Consider the following 24322-nt stretch of genomic DNA (forward strand, 5'->3'; position numbering starts at 1 on the left):
TTCCGGCGGGAGCAAGCCCTTGGAAGCTCTGACAAGCGTGGTCTTGGGCGGAAGTGAGGCTTGAGGGCCGCAGCCACCGCAGATAAGCAAGGACAAGCAAGAAACAGGTATGTTTGAATTTATTTTCTTCATGAATGTATAGGTGAATTATATTTTACAGCACATGCGATATTGTACTGATGCTTTCAGTACTGTAAAATGTAAATGATGAATAAGCAATAGTTTTGCGTTTTTTTTTAAACCATTCCCCTTATACTTAACTTTTAATTATATGTTTAAAAGTGAATTTATTCTTTTAATGCTTAAGAAAGAGGGAATGTCCAATTATATAGAAGTTCAGACTTCTTAAAAAGTTAGGATGTGTTTTGCTTAGCTGTTGTTTTTGTTACATAACACATACATACAAGTACATCACATTTAACAAATCATACATATATACGTTACGCATGTGTGTGGAGAGAAATCAACAGTACAAAGATGAATGGGATTAATCTCTTCCTCAGAAATCCCACTTTCCCTCATGGCTAGGGTTTGTTTTGTTTGTTTTTTTAGTTTGGTTTAAATACACATAACAATGATAACCATCTCATCAATTTTTACATGTACAACTCAGTGACATTTATTACCTTCTTCAAGTTCACAAGGGAATTTTAAGGCTCTGCTGATACACATTTCTATTCATTTCCAAGCTACATCTCATGTGTACCGAATGTGGAGCCTTCTCCAAATCCTCAGCCCACCTTTCCTTGTGCTACCATTATCTTCTTACAGACATTGATACATTGTACAAAGAATTATTATGTGTTGGAGTTGACTCAATGACATCTAACCACTATCACTGGAGGTTCACAGGCCATCACATTAGTGTCCAACAGTTAAGGCCATCAAAAAGGCCTGTTAAAGCAAAATAGAAATCTACATACTAAAATGTTGGCCACATTTCTAAGTACCTGAATCTCAAATGAAGGGAATTCTTTTGATGAGACATTTACACAGCATTTTATACTAGGCACAACTGTAAACTTATCCATAATTTACAGTTTTACTGAATGAGAGCTTTTTGAGCTACAGAGCATCCCAAAAGTAATTCTGAAATTTTTTCCAACTTGTGCCCAGATAATCTTCACCTCTACTTACTTAGGCAAGTAACAAATTATAATGTAAAACACAGTGGACTTACATTAAAACATGGCCTGAGAGCCTTACTCAAAGTCTTAATAAAAGTTCAATTCATAGTATATAAATTTAAGAAAAGAACAGCTTACCTTTTCACACACTGGAACATTGTCATTTGCATCCAGCACTTTCACTTCAACTATGGCTTTTGATGAAAAGGTTCCATCAGTTGCTGTGATGGTCAGAAGATAATTATCCTTTTTCTCTCTATCCAGTGGTTTCTTCACATACACCTTCCATTCATTCTGTATATTTTCAACAGCAAACTGCCCCAAAGGATCCCCTCCTATTAAGTAATTAGAAAAAGATGTTTAAACAAGGATAAAAAGAAGTATTCTAAAAAATAAACTATGCAAAAGATAAATAATGCACTGGTTTCTAAAAAGAAAACACTTTTTAAAAAAATTACATTTAACTATAGCATAATGTGTTTTTAAGTAAAAATATAAAAGCGACTGAATGATAATAATGTAATTGATAAGAAAATGGGTTTTTCTTTTTAATTAAAATATACTTGCTTTATAACAAGGATAAATCTAATAGAAAGTAAAAAACAGTGCAAGGAAATAACACTTTAAGATCCTGAAATATTATCTCAACAAATGTTACTTATTTTGAGGACATTTAACTAAAATCAGCCCCTTATTTCCCAAGTTCCATGACCCCTTATTTCCCAAGTTCCATGAAATATTTTCTAGACTTTCTATTTCCAACAATGAATTTTCCATAAAATAATCTTTGCACTTTTACCTGTGATATAGTATGTAACTTGTCTGTTAATCTCTTCAGAATCAGCATCCGTGGTACTTAAGATGGCGATTACACCACCTGGGGGGTCATCTTCACTCACAGTCCCTTTGTAAATCTCTGCTGTGAATCGTGGCGGGCTGTCATTGACATCAGTTACAGTGACATCCACAATGGCTGTGGAGGACAGCTGAACTTTTTCCCCATGATCTGAGGCAATTACTTTAATCTGGTAATTGTTCCTTTTTTCATGGTCAAGTTCCTTCAGAGTTGTAATCCAGCCTGTTTCCATGTTAATGGCAAAGGATTCGATGACTTCTACACTTTGTGTCTGATCTAGACTGTACATAATTTGGCCATTGGTTCCTGAGTCCACGTCAGATGCCCTGGTCTGGATGACTCTACTTCCTCCTGGCAGGTTTTCAACAATAAATGCCTCATATGGGTTAGATTCCAGGACCGGACTGTTATCATTTGCATCTTTCACCTGGATACTAACATCTACAGATGCCACTACCTCATAATCACCCTGAGTGCACCGAGCCAGTACAGAAAACTGATACCACTTTGTTGTCTCATGATCAAGACTCTTCTCCAGTTTCAGTCGCCCACTTTGTCTGTCAATCACAAAGAACTCATCTCGATTACTTTCTGGAGTATTCCCTTTGATTAGACTGTAAACAACACTCCCACTATGTTCTACTCGGATGAGATCAAGTTCTGTTCCAATAGGAATGTCTTCGGAAACAGTATAGGTATAAAATGGTTCTGAAAACTTTGGAAGCCGCATTTCTGGTGGAAGTATTTTAATATAAACAGGAACAACGGATTCTTTTGGCGGAGTTCCATTATCCACAGCTCTCACAAAGAAAGTGAAGAATTCATTTTCTAAGCCAATTAAGCTTTCCTTTGTGGTAATTATGCCAGACAGTTTGTTAATTTCCAAATTCTCCTTAACACTCTCTGAATCTGCTTCAATAGTGTAGGAGACATCGGCATTGGATCCCTCATCAGCATCACTTGCAAGAACCTTAATAACTGATGTCCCTTTGGGAGCATCGGATCCGATGTTCACTTCATACTTGGTTGCTCGAAATTGGGGTGCATTATCATTGTCATCTGTAAGAATGACATTAACGGTGCAGAAAGCAACTTTTCCTCCAGCATCCTTAGCCATTAAGCGAATGGGGATTACTTTCTCTGCTGGAGTTTCCCGATCAAGTTTTTCCAAAGTAAAGATCTGTCCTCTCTCATTTGTGTAAAATCTGTCTTTAGCAAAGTCATTTACGATATGGTAGGTGATGTGGCCGTAAATGCCAGCATCTTCATCAGTTGCTTTAACTGCTGTCACTAAGGTGTGTACGGGAGCATTCTCAGCCAGCTCAACCTCGTATTCGTTCTGAAGGAAAACAGGACTGTGCAAATTGCCTCCAATTACTGTTACCTGAACCTGAGCTGAACTCCTGAAAACTCCATCAGAAACAGAGATGTTAAGATGGTAAAATGGCTTCAAGGCATGCCTGCGCAGGTTAGAGAGCGTGATAATGCCGGTTTCACTGTCAATGACAAAGTTCTTATGATCATTGCCAGACAGAATGGAGTATTCCAACTTATCTATGTCTGAACTGTCTGCATCATGGGCTTTTACACAAGTCACAAAATGGCCATGAGCTGCGTGCTCACTGATTTTGGCTTCATAAACGTGCTGGTCAAACAGTGGTGGATTATCATTGAGGTCAGTGACATCCACTGTCACAATGACGTCACTGCTCAGAGGGGGCATGCCACCGTCAATGGCCCTTACAAAAATCTTGTGCTGCTGCAACTGTTCATAATCCAAAGTCCTGACTAATGAAATGAGGCCAGTGTTGCTATCTATGTGAAAATGATCATGACTCTTGCTATGATTTCCAAACATCTGGTATGAAATTCCTCTATTTGGTTCTGAGTCAGAATCTGTTGCTCTAACTTGAACGACAGATGTTCCAATTACAGAAGCCTCAGACAATGTTGCAGCATACGAGGGTTGAGTGAACACAGGGGGGTTATCATTGATGTCTTCCACCACAATGTCTACAAATACCTCAGCGTGAGCATCAGTCAACGAGTCAGTTGCTCTTATGCACAATTTATAGGCCGGGTGGGCCTCAAAGTCTAAAGGTGCTATTACATTTATAACCCCTGTATTGAAGTTAATATTGAACTGGCTAAAAGGATCTCCATCTGTGATGCTATAGAATACTTTCAGACCTTCTGGACTGTTAGCTTGTACGTGGACAACGGGACTGTGCATCTGGACATTCTCAGGAATTTCTGCACTGTAGAAAGGCTTTTCAAACACAGGCATGGCTTTATTCATAACAGTGATTGGAACTATAACTTCAGCCGAAAAAGGTGGGTTTCCACCATCTTTTGCAATCACTGTGACAAGATACTCCTTATTTAAGGTGTCTGGTTCAAATGGCTTTTTCAGTGATATTTCACCAGAGGGTCCAATTTGAAAATGTTCATGGTGTTCCTTAAGGTAGTAATGCACATCCCCATTGCGGCCACTGTCTCTGTCCACTGCAGTAACATGGCGAATGACATGCCCCACCTCGGTGTCCACTTTAACCACAGCATAGTAAGGAAGGTTGACAAACACTGGTGCATTATCATTTTGATCTTCTATGGTGACCTTCACAACAACATGAGCAACTACTGATGGTTTATGTTCTTCTGTAACTTCAACTACCACGTCAAATGCCTCCTGCTGTTCACGATCAAATGGGATGCCAGTGGTAGAAAGTACTCCTGAAGTGTGGCTTATTTTAAATCTTCGATCTGGGTTGAGGATATGATAAAACAAAGGTTCATTGATTGGATTCCCAATGGCAGTAATGACAGCTAGTGTTTTAACTTCAGTGGAATTCTCCTTCACTGCTGCAGAGTATGAATCTTGGGTAAACTTTAACTGACTTTCTCTACTTTCTTTCACATTAATTTTCACAGAAGTAAAACTTGCAAATCTGCCATCAGAAGCTCTAATGGTTAACTCATAACGGCTTCTTAACTGAGTTGTATTTTGTACAGTTATAGTACCGGTCTTGTAGTCCATACAAAACTTCTCCCCAATGTTGCCTTCAGTGATAGAGTACATTAACTGAGAGAATGCCCTTGAATCAGCATCTGTGGCATTTACTGTGATGACTTTTACTCCTTTATATGTTGGCAACAAAAGTGATGCTTCGTATAATGATTTGGAGAACACAGGAGGGCAGTCATTGATGTCAATTACATGGATAGTCACATTGGCTGCATAGTCAGCAAATAAACGTGGTGTGCCCATGTCATGCACTTGCACAGTGAAGTGAAAAACACTTGTTTCTTCATAGTCTAAGCTTAAAACTGTATGAATAGCACCAGTGCTAGAATCAATGGCAAAATACTTGTGTACAGATGGTTCAACGATGCGATAAACAAGCAAAGCATTTGATTCTCTATCAGCATCCATTGCTCGAATCACTAATGGGACATTGCTGTCTGTTAGGACCACACTGTTAATTGCAGCCGATTCACTAATGAGTCCTGTATATTCTGCCTGCATAAAAACTGGCATGTTGTCATTTTCATCCTGGAGATGAACTACAACTGTTGTGTTGGTAGACAAGCCAGCCATGTTAGTTCCTTGTATTACCAATGTGTAAATTGGCAGTGTTTCAAAATCCAAGCTTTTTTGAGTGATGATACTTCCAGAGTGTGGATTAATGTCAAAAGCATCACCAATATTCCCATCTTTTATTTCATACAGCACTGATGACTGACTATGAGACATAACCATTACTACAAAACTCCCAATGCTGATAGTTTCACTAATTTCCACAGAATATTCTTTAGATGTAAACTTGGGAGAGGCATTGTCGGCAATGGTGACAGAGATGTGCACAGATGTTATTTCACTCATTGGTGGATTTCCTTTATCAGTAGCTTTCACCATTAAATCATATTCCACTTGGTTGCTTCGATCTAATTCTTTGGCAGTTTTTATAGAGCCCAAGATGGGATCGATTGTAAAAGAATTTCCAATATTCCCTGAAAGAAAGAGAGGAGGAGTGAAATTAAGAGAAAATACAAATAGTTGCAGAAGCAGACACAAAGTTATGAAAAAAATTGCCTTTTAAAAGCGTATATTCAGAAATTAAACAGAAAATTAGAGCTCTCAACATTTGAAAGTAATCTTCACCTTGTTTCATTTTATCCACCTAAAACAAGGTATACATTTTCCAAGACTTGCCTATAAATTATGAACAATAAGAAACAAAAGTAATAACACTGTCTAGAACTGAAATTTTCTCTTTATTAACTGAACCAGAAATGTGTGGCAGAAAGAGATATTTAGTTAGTAATTTATTTTCCAACTGTCCAAGAAAAATTCTTCCAGTTTGCTCGGCTCCACGGTCAATACTCTTGGCACCAGCAGCCAGGAAATCAAAAAACGTATTGTGATGGGAAAGTCTGCTGTTAGGGACCTCTCTAAAGTACTCAAGAGCAATGGTATCTCTCTGGAGACTAAGGTGTGCCTGATACAGGCCATGGTCTTTGCAATCACTTGTTAGGCATCAGAGAGTTGGACAATGACTAGAGAGGATAGAAGGAGAATTGATGCCTTTGAGCTGTGGTGCTGGAGAAGAGTATTGAATGTACAATGGACTGACAAGAAAACAGATTCATCCTGGAGAGGATTAAACCACGCTACTCCTTGGAGGCAAAGATTCTGGGGCTTCGTCTGACTTACTTTGGACATGTTGTAAGGAGAGACAGGTCCTTGGAGAGAGACATCATGCTTGGTAGGGTGGAGGGACAGCTCAGGAGAGGAAGACCTTCTATTAGGTGGATTGATTCACTGACTGGGGCAATCGGGATGGGTGTGTCAGAGGCAATGTGACTGGCACAGGATAAAGCAGGGTTTAGGGCTGTTGTACAAAGGGTCACTATGAGTCACAAACGACTCGACGGCACATAACAACAACAACAACATCTCTAGCATGCTTTCAAGATTCTTACTTATTATGAAAAAGATTGTTACTCATTATAAAAAACTACTCAAAGTTATTTACTTATTACCAAAACTCCTTCTTAGAAAGGGCTTATATTTTCAGTATATTCTCAAGATTTTTATTAGGAAAATTATCGTAGTTATTTTGTGCCGTTATAACAAATATGACAAGTGGGTGACTTCAACACAGAGAAATGTATTTTCTCAATAAGAGACTGCAAGTCTGAGCTCACAGAGTGCTGCCTCCAGGGAAAGGCTTTCTCACTCTGTTGGTACTGGAGGAGGGTCCTGGTCTCTTCTGAGCTTCGGTTAATGGTTGACTGGTTTGGAATCTCTATTCCCTCATCTCTGCTAGCTTTTATATGCCTAATCAGATCTTTTGTACCCCACTATATTGCAAAGGTGATTGGCTTAAGTGACAACTAAAATTGATAAAAGTCTCTTCAGCTAATAAAGAACATCCATTCCCAAATGTTAAGCTGGAATAAGGTCAAGGGTTGACAACAAATATATGGGGAAGATGCAATTCAATTTCTAAAAGATTTTATTCCACCAAAAGAAATTTGCATAAAATTTTAAGACGGTTGGTTTTAAGTAGGTAGCTATTTGATAAATTAATTGTTGCAACCTATTCCACTTTTGTTGGAAGCAGGAGTGGCATCCACTTCCTAAACAACATGCCTCTGGAAACTCAATGAACTTTGATAAAGGACGATAGTTATAGAAAGGCTTCAGGTCTTTTGTTCATAGGGTTGCCATGAGTCATGTTCGACTCAACAGCAACCAACAATTCCACTTTTTATGGTCTGAAAATCTGAATAATATTCCTTTCTTAATCTTTCCCAGACGGGTTTAAGGTTCTGAAAGATGATGATTCTGAAAGGAGTGGGAATATCTGGTAATATCTGTGGATATTTTTATAGTCACATGGGAGGAAGGGTGCTACAGGAACCTTTAGAGAAGACACCAGAGATGATGTTAAACTTCCCAAAAGCAAAGTTCAGTTCCTGTAACTATCTGGTTGAAAATGCCAACAGGAACTAAGGATGAACAACTCTGCTTAAGATAGTTGACTTCTTTGAGCCTTTTCTAAATGCATCATATATACTGAGCTGCAACCACAACTCCATGATTATTGCATCTTTGTTCCGTTGATAAAAAATCTGTTATTTGAAAATTCAATTTACCAGGACCTTTCTGGATAGATCACAGCAATAAGGGCCCTGGCTTGATCTATCAATGTAAAAGCTTCTTCCCTTTTCCAGGTCATAAAAAAGAGCCTAGAACTCATTACCCCAATCAAAAAGCTGATATCTATTTTCCCAAAATGATTTATTGTCCAAAGTTAACTTGTCACTTAACTTCTCAAATTTCATCTATGTTTTCAATCTGCATTTCATGGACCAGAATTTTTCTTAATAACTCACCCACATAATATAATATGCATGATACAAAGGTAAACAACACAGAAAGGGGGATTAGCTGTGTGAGTTGAGGGGGAAGGTAAAGCAGGCACATTATTTGCATAGAAAGACGTATTTAGTATAATGTGCTCATTTGTCTCCAAATCATTAATACTAAACACTTCCTCTGCAGTACTCATTTCCTTTCTTTAATACAGTTTCCAAAAATCTATGGCAACTTTTTCTTAGCTCTCAACCAGTCTAGTTTTTATTAAATATGTATGGCTCTACAACCAAGCCTCAAGATACTATCTCCATGTGCAACAGGGTAGAAGGCCAACTTCCTCAGGCCTCAAGCTCTGAGCTGAATCTGGCCTGAGGATGCAGTCCTGCTGCTTCCACCAGGCCTCTCAGACACTAATATCAGTTCTGTCTGTATTTACAGAATCAAAGTCCTAGATTCTCACTCACAGCATTTCAAGCAGCCATCAGAACTCCAAGGTCCTTTTCTCATTCTATCTCTATATCCTTCCACTACCTAAAACTGTGAATGATCATCTGGTCTTCCAGAGAAAATCGCAATCGACTTTGCACACCTGTCTTTATCCTCACTCCTTGAACTTTCCTCAAACAGGTACATAGATCTCATCTCAGGGCCACTGCACTTAGCATGTCTTCTCCTGAAGTCATTCTCAGCTATTTCATCACCTTCCCACTCTCGTTCATTCATTCCAGCTTTCCTAGAATGTCCTGTTTTGCAAGACCTTCCTTCCCTACTCAGCATGACTACTATTCCTAGGCCCTTATCCTGCTTTTTCTTTGCAGTATGTATCACAACACGCTACATTCTATCGTCATTTTCAATTTGCTATTATTCTCTCACTAGGAAAACTCCACTCAAGCATGGTCTGCTTTGTTTGCTACTACATCACCAACATTTTAAAAAATTACTATGTCACAGAACACTCTGGTGGAAAAGAGTCAGCTGCCAAACCAAAGTTCAAATCCACCAGCTGCTCTGTAGAAGAAAGACGGCAATCTCCTTCTGTGCCATTTACTACCTTTGAAAACACACTGGAGGGTCAAGCTATGAGTTGGTCCCAACTTCCTGGTGAATACCAACAGCAGTAAATACTTGTTGAAAGAAATGGCTTTTGCCCACGAGTACACTTAAAGACCAGAAATTGACCACATTAATACATTTATGAAGGGACTATATTTCTACTTCTATTTTTAAATTATTTCCTTTATACTTCTAGCATTACCAACAAAAATTTGTTAAGAGTAAATAAAATACTTCATTTAAAAGTATTAAGAAATGTCCTATCTAATTGAGAATCTCAGCTTGAAAAATTTTTACACTGGCCAGGTGAAATTCAGACACATTCTTTATCAATTGTAGTATCTTGATTTAAGTAACGACAGTTCTAAGCTTATCACCGACAGCAATAACATGAAACAGGAAATTATGTAGCTTTGACACTGAGATTACACACACAGAATTGCAGAATTATGAGTGTGACACACATGGTAGAAATTTTGTATCAAATTTACAAACAGAAAAGCAACATCACAAACATACAGAAAACCACCGAATACTAGTGACTGGTATAAACATGTCCCTGACTAATCTGATAATTAGAAGTGCATTTAACAAATATTGCAATACACGTATGGTATCTGAATGAAATAAAGCAGTTACTACTTGGTCATTCACATTAGGAAGTTATTTCCCATGGCCAAACTGGTAAATTTTGCCACATAGCAAACATTTCATTGGGTTTTGGGGGTTGCAAATTTTTACAAAAGGAGATTCTCCCTTCTTGTCCCACAGAGCAGTTGGTGGATTCAAACTGACGAACTTTATTGTAGGCAGTGTGAAATGCAACAAAATATATCTCCAGGGTTCCTTGGGTAAAACGATGAGAGATTTCTAAAGTCTTAAAGTGCTCTCTATGTTTGAAAAGGGGTGATTATCTGTGCAAACGAGCTAACTCAGTTCATTAGCTATGGCTATATTATACACAGTGCACTCCTTAAAGGAGTCATGTATAGAGTTTGTTTCTCTCAATAAGAGTCTGCTGAATGGTCAGTAGCATAGCAATTTCTGTAAAAATTAAATTACAATAATTATACTTAGTCTAAATTTGGGAGAAGAAACCAATTAAAATGAATATATTCTCTGGGTTTTGTTTTTCTACTTCTAGGCATTTAAATAGCTGTGAACAGTGTTCTCATAATCTATGTTAAGAAAAGAAATAAAGAGAAGAAAACAGTATAGAGTACAGCACTGATGTGTCTCCAGTGTATAACTCAATTGTTATTAAAAATATCCTTTAATTAATTTTTTTCCCTAAAGAGTTCTAATCAGACCAAACCTTTGCTCATAAATTGTTGCAAATTAAAGATGAAATATTATGGCTTGAATTTATAATTAGTCTTTTGACTTTATTAAATGCAACCCAATACAAATTACCCAACACAAATTAAAAGCAGGTGCTTATGCATGAACCTCTAACAGAAAGCAATGTGATCATTTTATAGTTTGCATTATTCCAAGTTACACACACACAAACACACAAGTGTATTACACTTCAAGGATAGAAAGTCCCTATAAAGTAATTACTTAGCATCAGTTTAATACGACAAACAGATAACAAAAAGATCTTCTTGCAAGTCCAAATTCTATATAGACTCAAGCTCTAGGTATTGGCTATTCTTTGAGATGAAGACATAGTACCATTCTTGAAATATCAAATTACTAATCCCATCAGTCATTACAAGAATTCAGGGAATGCACATGCCTTTAGTCAAGCTCCAACAATCATATTTTAACCACCCAGTTGTTGAAAATTATGTGAAAGCTAAGGGAAAGTTTAACATTTACTCCTACACAAACCAGTCGGTTTGCTGTGAGCAAATGATTTTACTGAAGTGCTTAGGCATGCAAAAATGGAATGTACTGTTTTTCTAACTGCTGAATTCCCAAACCAGCGAAAAAAGCATCTTTATTCCAGGCACTAACCATATTATAACTCATTTCAACACTGTGATCACAGGCAGTTCGTTTAAGATCTTATTTGTGGGTAATGAAGGCAACAGGGTTGTTTTCAGGTAAACAAATGAAAACTTCAAATATATTAAAAATACAAATAGTTAATCACATAAAAATGTTTGGAAAGCATTGTTGAGGCTTTTTTAAAAGAAAAAGTATTCCCTTTTTATTCAGATTTTAAGTGATCTAAAGGGAATTTATTCCTGGGAAAGAGAATTTCTAAATATGTAAGATACATGCTCCGTAAAAAGTCAGGTAATATGAACGATCTCAGTACTTCAAATCCATGAGAAAATCATGAAGACCCTGTATTCCTTACACTAACAAGGGCACTGAGGAAGATGGAAATGGGAAAGCTGCCTTTTCAATATTTAATCTCATACTCCCTACACTTGGCATGAGTAGGCAAAGTCCCAAAGCAAGGTGATTTCTGACTATATAAATCGTATGCTCTAAATCAGATGCCTGTTGTAATTGGGCAAGATTTTTTTGCAAGAACACAGGGTTGTGGACCCACAGTAATTCCTATCCAGCCCGTGTATGAAGGTTCTTGGCACAGAGAAGCGCATAAATAACCGTAGTTTATGCAATGAGTGAGAGCATACGCTGAAAGTGAATAAAAATTTTATCTCTGAATCAGTGCTTACTGGTGACCCTTCTTTCTCCTGCTGGGGAGGACTCTGCACATCTTGCCCTACTGTACCTAGAACTTGTCCCGGCCAATGGTCTAGTGGCTGTGTCCTATTCATGATGCCTTGGGCACAACCCAGCACACAGCTCAGTCTCAGCACCATTCCTTCTAGTCCCATTCCAAGCCATCTGGTGACTGCTGCCACAATTAAATGTCATAAATGAAGTTTAACTGTTAAAGGCATATGGGAGGCAAAGCGATGGAAAAGCATCATCTAGAAGGGAATTATAGGTGCATAACAATTTTCTTTCACAAAGCAGCTTAGATCAGTGATTCTGAACTTTGTCACAGAATTTCCTGTGACAAAATACTCTAAAGATAAAATGTCAAAGGACTACGCCTGTGTTCCTGGTTGACAGATATTCTGACCATGTGATTTCAACAATTCTGGATATATTACATGGTCTCAAAGCTTTGTATGTTGCTAATATTATGAATCCTCAAGAAATTTATTCAGAATGAAGACAATCTGCCTTTACTTTCTAATGAGTTACAATTAAAGGCGGGGGCAAGGGGGAATATATTTTTTTCTTAACACTAAAGAACAATTTTAGTAATTTCTGCAATGATACACAGAAATCCCTTAATACTTAAAATCAAGTTCAAAGAAACAGCTGAGTGCCCCAGAAATACCTGATTCAATAGAGTACAGGACTTCAGCATTTTTCCCTTTGTCCTTGTCAAGCGCCGTCACCTGCAACACAACTGAGCCAACAGCTGCCGATTCATAAACGCGTCCTTCATAGGAGGAACTAGTGAACCACGGGGCATGGTCATTTGCATCACTGATGTTAACCACAATCCTTGCATAGTTGCGCTTTACAGGAACATCTTGATCCCGGACCTGGAAGAAATGATGCATCAATCGATCTTCTTGCAGTTTTTCCTTGTAACTGATTAAAAATTAGCCCCAAAAAGACAAAACTGAGTAGGAATCACTAATATGGCAGCAGAAGAATAAGCACAGCTCACCATTACTGTAAGAACATGCTGGTGAATGGCTTCATGATCCAGCTTTTCAGAGGTGTACAGAGAGCCAGTGGCAGGATCCAGACGAAATTTCTTGAGACTCAAGGGATCAGTACTGCTTTGCAGAGTGTAGATTAGTTTGTTTTTCTCATCTTTATCCACAGCACTGATTTGTAAAATTTCTGTTTCTGGCACTGTATCTTCAGGAATAACTACCTCATATTTGGATGAAGAAAACTGAGGACGATGGTCATTTGTGTCAATTACTTTGATAAATACCTAGAATGACAAAATAAATAATTACTCTCTATGCTGTATTGATATCTGAAGAACTAGGGGGAAAGTTTTTAAAAGCTAATGTTTTTTGAAACAAGAAATATAATGAAGAAAAATCTAGAATAAAAAATATACTTAAAACCACCTGATGGATACATGATCAAAATATGAGTAAGATACTGAAGGCTTATCAAAACTCCTAAAATAAATTTTAGGGAGAAAATTCATTAATAACTTCTGAAAGGCAGATTTTAATTTTCCAGGTCTTCACAGAAGAGATAATTTTGGATTATTTATGCAAGATAACAAAGAAATTTACAGAGTTTACAGAAAATTAACCTTTCCCATCAGATTTTAATCTGTAAATACCAAGGTAAAGAAAGGTGAACATGCCACTATGTGGTCACACCATCCAAATGTGTTATTCTAACCTGTGACATTTCAAGTTCCCAATGATAGGGTGGTTTTTAACAGCAGAAGACTGCCCATCTTTCTCCTGAGGAGCCACACGTGGCTTTGAACCACCAAAGAGGCAGAGTTTGGGTTAGCAGTACTAACTCTCTTTGGTCTATACCATCAGATGTCCCAAAATCTACACAGATAATTAATTAGGTTTATTTCCTAAAACTGATTAAGTTGATAGGAAAAAAACCAACTCTCTTACATATAGCATAAAAATGAAAAATCTTAGGGGGGAAAAAATTATACATTAAAAGCCCAGTCCTGTGTTTCTTAGAGGCAAGAATGGTGAAGCTTTCTCTCACATACTTTGGGCATACTGTTAGGAGAGGCAACTCTTTAGTAAAGAACATCATGTTTGGAAAGGTCAGCAAAAAAGAGGAAGACCCGGGTGGAGAAGAGTTTGAGTTGGAATAGACTGAACAGTAGTGGATTATGTACATGCTTAGCATTTGCTTAGCTTCTATGAGGTGTTACAGACTAAACTGTGTCTCTCAAAAACGTGGATGCTTTCCTTGTATTACAATGTAAGTGGTTTCCTTTTGTTAATGAGGTCATGTAACTACAGGGTGGGACCTAAACATAGTCACTTCTGCTCTATAAAAAGCCCAAATACATATACACACACAGCCCAGGAAGGCAGATTTGTCGACTGCCTTTATAAACCAGGGGATGTGAAGGAACCAGGGAATGCCCAGCGTTCCCAAGAAAGGAAGATCTGACAAGGCTAAGCTCCTGATTTGGACTTTGAGTCTAAAGCTCTCTTGAATAAAGCTACCCATTTGTGTTAATTCTGTTACGAGAGCATTCTGAAACTAAAACATGAACTATGACATAATCCTACCCCCCATGCACCTCTCAACCTCATCGGTCAATGTTTCTACAAACAAGACTATTTAATGCTTCATAACTATCAAGGTAAGTTTAAAAAGAATTCAGAAATGGTCTAAGATATTAAAATTAATAAGGATATGAAACTTTGAGTAGGTTTTAGGTTGCTTGATGAACACACACAGAGGTAGAAGAGGATTTTTAACAAAGACATGACAAGAGGAAGGATTAAGCAATCTGTATTTCAGAGACTGAAGAGAAAGATCTGGAACTAAGGCAACAAAGGAAAGGAAAGAAAGTGACATCAAGTGTGCAAAAACTAGGAGTCCTGAGCTGAGACTGGAGAGGCTTATCTTATGCATGCTGTGAACCTCCCGATAGAGGAAATGTACCTGAACCTTCTCTTTGCAGTGAAGATGACTCTCCGGGCTGCAGGCAGTATAGCGTGAATTGCCACAACAAAGAGGTGAGGAGAGTGAATCAAAGCACCAGGTGGGAAACAAGAGCCCAAACCAGTGATGAAGTGGACAGCTAACACTTTCTGACCAAGTACTAAGTAAGCAACAGGCTCCAAGAGCAACTAGCGTGTTACCTAATCCAACTCTCAAAAAGAACTCTTATCTATGAGGACGGGATCATTACCTCTATGTTATTCTGATGAGAAAGCTGAAGTACAGAGGGTCAGAGCTGCTTAGAAGCAGACAATATCCCAACCATCCATCTACTCCCAAAATATATTAAGTACTTGCAAAAAAAAAAAAAAAAAGGAAATATGGACACAGGGCTGAAAAACTCAAATTAGTATGTGTCAGAACAATGCCTAATCAGAAAAAGAAAAAGCAGTACAGGAAGCTGGCCGATAAATTATCTGAACTGAGCACATGGTCTCCCAGCCACCTCATTCTGCTGAAGATCTTTTGCTTTATTCAGTAATGCTCTTCTAAACAGTCTCAAATCTAGCATCTGCTGTCAACTGACCCTGATGCAGCAAAACCTGTTGTTTCTCAACAAACTCATTTCTGCCTTGCTGTTCCGTGCCTTATCAACCCTGTTCAGATTGCTGTACTCTGTTCTGGCTGCTCTACTCTCACCTAGATTGTATCGCACAATCCTCAGTGCCAGTCTGTAAACCTAATCGCTGATTGCTCCTTTTTCCCCCCTACAGTTTAACAACTTGTCAGCCTGGGCTCTTGAACCATTCTTTGAGATTCTGATTACCTTTTCCACCCAGCAACAGATTCAGATATCTTAAGGCCTTCTGAAAAGGACTGAAACTAAGTTACAAAATATACATGAAGCTATAATTTAAGGTTTTATGTGTACCCAAAAAATAAGAAGTAGGATGTATTTCCTAGGTTTTGCAGAATTTTAATATAAAACCATTATTTCATATCAAGTTTTTCTCCCCCCACCTTTTTAGCTATATTCACTAAAAGCAAAATTACCAGGGAAATATTGCACTCCTAATTACTCATTTATGTGGTAAGTAATGAATACTGTGAGTATACGTATAATCTTCAGTAATGAGGACATTGGCACAGAGGAACTTTCCCCTGATTATTATTAAACTCTGCTTGCTAGACTTGTTAGGTGATCATTCAAAATTATCTCTATGCACTGCTAAAGATCTTAAACACCTTCTTTCAGAATTTTCCCATTAAATGTATTATAGGTCTTGCTGCTTCATTCTCGTTTTCATGCTCTAAAACCTAGCTTCATGAACTTAAGAAGAAAAATCAATAGATTCTGTTTATCTCTAGAATAAGACCAGTTACCAAAACAATCGAAATTTTAATATTGTACTAGAAGTTCTAAATGACCACCTCAAAATTACCCCAAGGTGTGGTATATATACCAATCTCACATACACTAAAATTCACAAGCATGTGGAGAAGGGGGTAAAAGGATCACAATCATCATAAAGAGATTATAGTCTTTATTTTCTTTAGAAGTAGCTAAATGATTAGATAGTGCTGCCTCATTTATGATTTAGAGAAGTATAAGGTAAAGTTAAAAAATCGGAGCTCAGAAGCCTTATATTTATAAATATTTAATTAACTCTCTTTTTTTAGGCCATATATTTTCATACATACAGTAACACTTAGCTACCAGTATAAAAGCCTGCAAGGCCTGAATCAAACTTTAGTAATTTTGTTATATTTAGTTACAGAAACTTCCCAAGGCAATGCTTGATTACTTCTCAGGGAGTAATTTAAATAAAGGTGTGGCTGTGAAAGCATTTGTAGGTGTTCACAGCAAAATCTAGGCCTCAGATGGCAAAGTTATGAGGACTATGCTATACTAGCTTCTGTATATAAGTTTGTTTTCAATTTGGATCCTATATGTATGGGTTAAAAGTAATTCCAATTATGGTTCCTAAATAATGTCCTTTTAGCCACCTGGTTCTCAAGTAGTAATCACTGGAGATTAGAGCCACATTGCCTGTGCAGCGGATCAGTGGCTTATTCACGAGACACACTTCATGTCTGACTGTACCTAGTTAACTGGTTTGTGTCTCTTCCTCACTCCCAAATAAGAAGGGACTGGCAGAGGTAAAGTTAGATCGTCTGAGCCCTCCTTCGTCTGCCCAAGCTAAGCTTCCAAAGAAGCAATCTTCCCAACTGCTTCATACTTCAACTTGATACAGACAATGTGGCAATCTCCATATTCTGTATCTTAATTTTTCTTTTTCCACTTTCCACATACTACTTCAGTCTCTTTCTATGTAAATAGTAGCTCCAGATTCTATTGCTCCCAAAGAAGGATCCTTGGATAACTAACCACTCCACACTCTTTGAATCCCTATGCTAAAGAGAACTTTCTTTCCAACTTTTGTTACAGATCTCTACCAATTTGCTCACCAGCAAAAGACCAAAGGCGATAATGTAAAATTCGGTTTCAGAATTCTACATTTTTTACTGTAATTGCCATAGTATATTAAAAAAATCTTTGGTGAGACTGAACATTTCCATACTAAAATCTCTGGAATAGAAATGGCAGGAGTTTAGAACTTCATGTAATAAATTATACTATCAGGGTATTCACATATTATCCAATAATGGAAAGATGAAGGATAAAAACTTTTTCTATTTTGGTGAGGAAAAGAATTCCTGAAATTAGCCTTCTCCCCCCAATATTATTGTTGATGCTGTTATCTCCTCACAGTGACCCTATGCGCAACAGAAGAAAACTTCAGCCAACCTTGTACCAACCTCACAACCAAAAGTCTTAAATGAGAATTACAAGCGAACGTAAGCTTTCTATTGTTATTTTACTTATAATTACTACAGAGAAAGAAGAACAAAAGTAAAATAGAAACACTATCACAATTATGGACAAAAAAATAAAAATAAATGCAAGTAATTTTATTTAAAAACAAATTCTGCATAAGTCATTAGGCTTCCCCCCAACCCCGCTATTCAGTTTTCAGAACAATATTTAGGATCTAATAAGTTCTAAACAAGTATTTATTAAATAAGTGACTGAAAAAGTCTCTATCTCCTTCGAAATCCCAAAATGACTTTTGTTTCAAGAGTGCTCCTTGGCAGAGTTCAAATGGCCCACAACAAAATCTGGGAGGGTATATAGCCTGAGAAAAAAGAGAAAAGTAAACTTATATAAACTTTTGACATTCCAATTTGGTCATCTTTTAGGCATTAGAAATAAAGGTTTTAAAGGAATTATCCACCATTTTAGCAGTAATGATAGGAAGTCCAAGGGAAACAAAGTTTTAAAAAGCAATTTAAAAGGTTAATCCTTTTAACTAGTTTTAATTAAAATAGCTTGGGTAACCACTCTTAAGAGCAGTACTGTTACAATGAATACATTTTAAAATGAGTGCAAAATGAGAGTATTTAGATATATTGCAGCTAAGTGAGTGTATGCTATTGTTAGGTCTTTGGTCCAAACTGTTTCATTAACTACAAGCAAAATCTGAATCAAGATTTGAAGTAATTTTCTTTCATTAAAATGAAAATTTTGGGTGCAAGTGCTTATGTTATAGCCACTAATTTTAGAGCCTATTTTAATGGTCTGTGGTCCCATTCAGACTATACTGCAAGTGGTGCACCTTCACTCAGAATACTCTCATTCCTCCTCTGACAAATACCTCATACATAGTCTGCTTACCTGAGTAAGTATTGTTGTGGTGCCATCAGAAGCCTCCACTGTGAGGTTATAGCTAGATTTTTGTTCTGCATCAAGAGGTCTGGCAATGATGATGGTTCCAGTTCCCTTGTCTACATCAAAGTGACTGTCATAATTGCCACCTAATTCAAATTGGGAGAAACAGAAGAATAAGAGCAGGTCACAGGTACAAAATTTGTCATCTATTTTGTTGCATTCTGATACTTAATGGCAGTGAAATAGTTTTTAGTACACTTAACAAGATAATTCTAAGGACCTAATATTTTGAAAAAAGAATGGTCTATCGGAAAGATAATGCCTATTATGCTAAAAGGCTGCTCTGAGCCATAATTGTGTCAAGGAAGCTATCTACCATTAAAGGAAGAGAACAATTCTGCAACTCTAAACATAGGAAGTCATTTCTAACACAGTTAGTGAATTACTTTCAAATTGCTTTTTAAGAGTTTCAAATATCTTTCACATTTATAGCTCAGAGCCTTACTGAAACATCAATTAATAAAGAACTTAAAAGTTTTAATTACTCAAAACAGCATTTGTCACACTTTGAAGATAATGCACTGACAAAATAACTAATAAAAACAAATGTTAAATCTGGAAAAGAAAAACAAAACAGGCAGCTTCAATTAGTCCTGGCTATTACATTCAATTTAAAAAAGTAGTATATTCCCACTGCTATAAAAATAGCAAAACCCAAAGAAAAATTAACATTTCTTTCTTCCTAATATCTAAGTGCACCTCCAATATATTTTACATTATTTATCATTCAAACATTAGTACATGAGCTGAGAAAATCTGCATTACAAATCCACTGAATTTGAAATACTTATAGCTATGAAATGAAGTGGAATTAAAACAAAGGCTTAATGTCATGATGAAGATCTACGACTAAATCTAGCCAAATGCAAATATAAACACTGTCTTAAACCAAACCTACAACTAAAAATCTAGGTACGTATTGCAAGTCAACAGGTTTGCCACTGAAATGAGAGACCACGTGCACATTATGAAAAAGGAAGAAAAAAACAAACAATGCAAGATTGTGACTGAAAATGAAAAAGTTCTGAAAATCAGTGCTTTTATTTTAGATCTCATAATCTCAAAGCAAATTATGTGATCTCAGCAGATACCTTCTGCTGTACAGTTCAGGTCACAAGCCATCTGAAAGATGTAAAACACTTCTCTAGCAAGTGCGTCTCCTGGCACAGCCAAAAAGAAGCAAGCAAGCATGGAAAGCAAGCACAGAACAAAGGTCAGTCAATCAAATCAGTTCCCAACACAAAAGTTGCAACAGTTAAATAAGAGACAAGAACAGAAGTTTTGTTAACCCGGAAATGTGAGAAAAGTTAATAGAAACAAACTAATTTTAGCTAACAATGCAAATAATCTCATTCCTGTCTTAGAGCTATTTCATGGTGACTAGAAAGCCAACAATTTCATACAATGACTCAATTTGGGCCAATTCCCAATCCTATTCCATAGCAGGTTAAGTGCTGGGCTCCTAATAAGAGGTCAGCAGTTGAAACCCACCACCAACTGCTCTGTGTAAGGAAGGTATTACCATATACTCCTGTAAATATTTACAGCCTCAGAAAACTAATAAAAGGGTGCTATGAGTTGGAACTGAGTTGATGGCAATGAATTATCTAGCATTCCAGAATTAAAAGTTTGTGGTCATTGCAGTTTATGTCACATTTGTCCCAACTGCTGAAACGGTGGAGATAGATTAGATTAAGGGGTAGAAAAGAAAGGTGTATAGAGTCCCAACTAGACCTAACTTTACCTTTAGTTTTAAACACACTAACAATTACAGTATTATGAAAATACAGTGGAAAAAAATCTAAAACGGCTTTTCTCTTGTGTGCATAAGGTAAACTAAACAACAAAAATAAAAGTTAATTTTATTACAGTGAGACTTAATCTAATGGATCCAACTTTCTGCTGAAACTAGGGCAGATTAAGATAAAATAGCGGGTACTCTAATTTTTACGTTATAGAAATAAAAATTTTCAAGCTTATTTTCTACAAAATATTGACATGACAATCACACAAGCAGAGCAATTTTTATATTCATCATATTCACTAAAAATAATACTGTACCATAAGTTATGCATTAAGAAATGAAATTATTAAGCTGTTGTTTTAGAAATGTTTAATGTTCTGTAAATACCTGCTATATTTCAAAAGAAAATATTTTTCTTATGATACATTAGATATAAAATAACACTCATTTCAAACAAATTTATTATGTTGTATATTGTCAAAAGTTTCATTATGAATTCAAATAAAAGTTTTAACCCAAAAGTCATACTCAGGTTTTGAAATTCTGAGATTGATATTAAAAAGAATAGCGAGAGAATGAAAGTTTCGAGAAATACTTACCAATGATGTCAAACCAAAGAGGTGTGCCAGGAGGCTCAACAGATATTACTCCAATCATGTGTGCAACTGGATCACTTTCCATTACAGTAAAGGTAAAAAATGATTCTTCAAATGAAATTGGCTCCAAGGAGGGTTTGGGTTTTGTGATCCATTCAATATGGAGTCGAGTGGTTGAGGACTTTTGAGGACGACCATTGTCAACTGCCTTAATCTTTAAAATATGGAAGGAGGGGGAGGGAATACAAGAGGAAAGTATTTTTTTAAAGAAGGTATTTTAAAGTTAAATCTATTATAAACCAGAAGTGACATCCTGTAATTAATGTATACTCTGATTCAGTTTTAAATTGAACCCATTTCACATTTATCATTTGTGAAATACACAGTGTTTAATGCTTGATAAAATCAGCAAAATCTTGAAGACCATATGCAATATAACCAATAAAAAAGATCTAACGGAAAGGAAAAACCAAACTGTTCTTCTAAAACACTATCAATCACTGTCTTAATTATTTGGTCACAAAGGATGAAGATATTTTTTAAGTTTTTATATTTCTTATAAAGTAATTTATAGTTCTTATACATTTATAAAGTCAAAGCATATAAATGGAATTTAAAGAAAAAGATCAAGCTCACTGTAAGAATATCATATTCTCCAGCTCCAGAAAACTTCTTGGATGAAACTAGTCCAGTTTTTGGCTCAATAAAAAATTTGCCATGCTCATTTCCCTCTTCGATGCTGTAGGAGATTTCTGCATTGGGACCTTCATCTTTGTCAGTGGCTATAACTCGATATATTGGCTCCCGCTTGGCATTTCTTTCTCGTTCTGGTTTTTCCCGTTCTGGGAGTCCAATTTTGTAGAATTTTTGCAGGAACTGGGGTTTGTTGTCATTTTCATCAAGGATTTTTACAATTACTCTTGCAATTGTTGATTTGGAGGGATTGCCGTTGTCTGTCACAGTTACCTGTTTGGGGAGTTAACAGATCAGTAAATGGTGTTGTTTTTGTTTTTTTTTTTCCCAATGTGCTACATAAAAAGTAAAAACCTTCCCAGTGATAGTCAGGATGTGTGTACACCTCTCTAGTTTACAAAGCACTTGTCTCCTCTCATTCTGACAAAGTCTCAATGAAGATGTAACGCATCCTCTCCTGCATTTATGAACAAGAGATTCATGGAGCTCGGCAAGGGCAAAGAAAGCTGCAGCCAATAATTTTTTTAAAAAAACTGTTAGTCAAGGACTCATCTCATTGCAATAGAGTTGGAACCTACTCATAACTGACCAACCAAAAATTTTTTCAGAGCCTATAAACTGTATATGAAAAGACTGCTCAATGGTCTGCTGTGGTGCCAATAATAGATGTGAACTGTCTACCTCTGGCCTGGCACCTCCATGCCCACTCAGGTAACTTCTTACCCTCGAGGCCACCAGAGCACCCTTTTAAGGACTAGAAGGTATATTAAATTAGCCCTAAAATAAGATTTTGAAGAAGCATATGTTGATTTTGACCAAATTCTATGTCAAATTTTTCAAAAGCACGAACTTTATATAATTCTGTATAAAAACAAGAACAATACTGTGAGTACTTACAAGCCCCCTCCAAAAAATGCCAAAACACAAGATCTAATACCAACATATATTTCAAATACCTTATAATAAGAAAAAAGAAATATGCAAAAAAAAAAAATCAAGAAAAGTTTCACCTTGTATATAAAAGTCAACCTCAAATAATACTGTTTACACTGTGCTTGAAGTGTATATATGTGTATTCATTTAAAGTATAAAAATAAGAATAGAGCTAACAATAGTGATTATGTATTCTAGGAAGGAAAGGGAACACAAAGAACCTGAGCTATCCATATTCATAATATATTCTTTATTAACAATCATAAGCCAATATAACAAAATAATAACAGTTGTCAATATTAGTCAATATGAACAAAGTTCATATTAAAATTAAATTAAAATCAAATTAAAAGATAAGCACTTACTTCTAAAATGTGTTCATCTTGCTGTTCTCGGTCTAGTTTTCTTGATGTAGTCGTGATGAGACCTGTGAAATTTTAACAGTTCATTAATCCTCACAAAATAAGTCAATTACCAGGTATTATAACCAAAATTACACCACTCTTCTAATAATCTCAGTAAATTTCTAGCTCCTCAAGGGGAAGAAAAATAAAGGAATAGAAGTTCACAGATGTTATTGTTCTGTGCCGCTGAGTCACTTGTAACTCATAGAAATCCCTATGTACAACAGCTCTGACCCCTGATCTGTCCTGAGCCAAACTCATTGTCTCTGGCACACCTACCTCCATTACTTCAGTCACTGATACTTACTTTATTTATTCATACTTTCTCACTTTTAGGATTCTTTCAGTATACTGGATAAATAAGAAAAGTCTTAAGAATGAAGAAAATCTGTTAAAGCTTCTATTTGCAAATAATTCCATAAATATTTTACAAGAAAAATGTACTTAAAAACTGAGATGAGGTTACATAGAATTCCAATTTCTCCCTATCTCCTTTGAGTGCTGGAGAAATGAATACTAATTGATGGAGGGACACCTATTGTAAGTGGCATCATTAGAAAATATAATGTTGAGTATACTTTATTACCTCTGCATCAGCTACTCTTAAAAATGCAGAATTTATGCAGAGAAAAAGAATTTTGGAGGTACTGTTACTAAGTCATTTAATTCTCAATAGTGGAAGAAAATAAGCGATTGTCAATGAAAGCCTATCTTCTATTTTCTTCTCTATCAAAACAGAGCACCTGTAACTTACAAGTTTTAGTAACTACGAGCTAACTAAATTATGGTGAAGTCAGTGACTGCAGCAATGGCTTAAGCACAACCGTCACGGTGAGCATGGCATAGGACTGGGAATGGTGTGATCCTATTGCGCAATACAGCTAATAGGAGTTAGAACTGACTTGATGGCTCCAACAACATGGGCTAAATTGTCAGTAAATGCTGGAACCAAGAAAACCATTAAAACTCCTTTTCCCAATAAACAGAAAAATTAACCAAAATCATTCCAACCACTAAAATAGTGTCAACATCCTATACTGATAAAGGGCAGATGGATATTATGAAAATGTGTATATATATGTCAGACTTGAGAGGTGAGCCTTAGGTGGGCCAGATAACTCCTTAAGC

The 24322-nt window shown here is 36.5% G+C and overlaps 1 protein-coding gene across 1 annotated transcript in view; it reads right to left on the reverse strand.

The window, feature by feature from the left end:
• The window catches only part of FAT1 (FAT atypical cadherin 1), a 137731-nt gene that overhangs the window by 30697 nt on the left and 82712 nt on the right, over positions 1–24322 (reverse strand). Inside the window, exons 3-10 of the mRNA XM_006882264.1 lie at positions 23156–23217; positions 21801–22130; positions 21168–21378; positions 18771–18910; positions 13080–13355; positions 12741–12951; positions 1927–5994; positions 1266–1462 (exon numbers count right to left, since the gene is read on the reverse strand). Of these exons, the coding sequence (XP_006882326.1) occupies positions 1266–1462; positions 1927–5994; positions 12741–12951; positions 13080–13355; positions 18771–18910; positions 21168–21378; positions 21801–22130; positions 23156–23217 (5495 nt within the window). The remainder of the gene's footprint in view (positions 1–1265; positions 1463–1926; positions 5995–12740; positions 12952–13079; positions 13356–18770; positions 18911–21167; positions 21379–21800; positions 22131–23155; positions 23218–24322) is intronic.

The sequence above is a fragment of the Elephantulus edwardii genome, unplaced genomic scaffold (genome assembly GCF_000299155.1).
Source record: "Elephantulus edwardii isolate Elephantulus edwardi_28Jun2011 unplaced genomic scaffold, EleEdw1.0 scaffold00018, whole genome shotgun sequence".
Lineage (NCBI taxonomy): Eukaryota > Metazoa > Chordata > Mammalia > Macroscelidea > Macroscelididae > Elephantulus > Elephantulus edwardii.